Source organism: Seriola lalandi, unplaced genomic scaffold (genome assembly GCF_002814215.2).
Source record: "Seriola lalandi dorsalis isolate HSWRI2012SDOR001 ecotype SW California unplaced genomic scaffold, Sedor1 jcf7180002003779, whole genome shotgun sequence".
In the NCBI taxonomy this organism is placed as follows: domain Eukaryota; kingdom Metazoa; phylum Chordata; class Actinopteri; order Carangiformes; family Carangidae; genus Seriola; species Seriola lalandi.
In genome coordinates, this window is record NW_019474434.1 from 1 (window position 1) to 1,684 (window position 1,684).

Here is a 1,684-nt window from a genome sequence, read left to right on the forward strand (position 1 = left end):
AATTAGTTTTTTATGCCATACTATGACTTATTGGCCTTACTATACTATTTATTTAATTTTACCATACACATCTATCTTTTATATTTACATATACAATGAAAATATGCTAACAGGCTTTAGGATGGATATATATTTATGTAAATCACATCTTCAGTGTTGAGACCAAACCTACGCCCTTGATTAGAGTTAAGGTGAAGATAGAAAATAATAGACAATGAAAATAGAAAGACATTGCACAGCAACAGTATCACATATTGACAGACCTGATTGGTGGCTGTGCACAGGATCTCTACCAGCACAGCTTCATCTGTGCCCGCCCCCTTCATGGCCTTTCTCAGCTCCTTGGCAAAGTAAACATGAGGAGGGTCCAGCATGGCGATGGTGGCTTTCTCAAAACTACCTGTCAGCTCTTTCTTCAGGACCTCCTCCAACTCCTGGACCAACACAGAGGTAACATGATGCATGGTTGTCATGTGTGTATATACAGTAAAAGAGAGAGAGAGGGAGGTACTGTAGGCACTTACATCATCATATTTTTCAAAGTAAGCTTGCTTGATCTCCACACGCTGAGCTGCAGAACGATTGGCCAGGATTTGGGTGATGGCCTCTTCATCTGTGCCTAGAGAGTATACAGCAGTGTACACATAAAGGCTGATTTCAGAAGCCTTGAAATATAGAAATATAGCATATGGTATTGTATGGTAACAATATTATAACAATACCACACTTTTGTTAGACATCTAAAAGCATTTTAATGACTGGAGGCAGTCTAGGAATCCACAGGCCTTTAATAAAATGGCTGCCACACATTTCAGCTTTCAGTTTAATTCAGCCTTATGGAATATAATAGTCTTACACACAGCAATATGTACGACTACTATATGTAGTATTTCCACCTTGACCACACTCAGAGCAATAAAGAGCAATTTAAAGCACTAAAAACTTTAATTCAGCCGAGAAATATCCAAGTGCATCTGAGAATCAGCTCATTTCTTAGCATGTCAGTTTTCACTATAAATTTGGGAAATAGACTTTTAAAATGTTTTGTCTGTGATATACCAGACGCTATAACTCACACTGACAGCTGCTCAAGGAGGAAGCTTTATACTGTGTATTGATGATGCCATAATGGTGTCAGGTCACCTTCTTTAAACAGAAAGTGCATGTTGTGTGATACATAAGAATGTACGTTTTCATCCTCTTATCAAACAATGTTGAATTCTGAAAATGATTTTTGACAACCGGATGCATTCACAACAGGAATGAATGAAGAAAAAGCAGCATCATTCCAAGCATCGCACACACTTACCTAAACCTTTACATGCTTTTCTTATAGCCTTGATATCAGCTGTGACATCGAAATCCTCATATGGGACTAAGGTGGGCTGCAGAATAAAAAGTGACAGGGTCATTGACAGAATATGGATCATTCATAAAATCCAAGAAAATATGTAAAAAGTACACAACAACACACACTTTCACGGTTGTGTAGTGTTACTGATATAGTCTTAGAAACTTGGAAAGTAATTCAGAATAAAACCATATAAACCACTAGTGTAAAGCTTCAGTTTTGATGCTTCCAACTAAAGCAGATTAAAGAGTGAGGCTCTGGAACGCATTCATTATGGTGTTATACATCCAACAGGAAAAGGGTGCAGCCTGTGTGTTGCTGAGTCATGGGGCA

The 1,684-nt window shown here is 38.1% G+C and overlaps 1 protein-coding gene across 1 annotated transcript; it reads right to left on the reverse strand.

The window, feature by feature from the left end:
* Positions 1-263: 263 nt before the first annotated feature.
* Positions 264-1,427, reverse strand: LOC111667906 (annexin A13-like; the record flags this gene model as incomplete). Its single annotated transcript, XM_023423760.2, has 3 exons — positions 1,310-1,427; positions 525-619; positions 264-434 (listed from the first exon to the last, which is right to left on the reverse strand). Coding segments are annotated over exons 1-3 (369 nt in total), but the record flags the coding sequence as incomplete, so codon positions are not given.
* Positions 1,428-1,684: the final 257 nt, after the last annotated feature.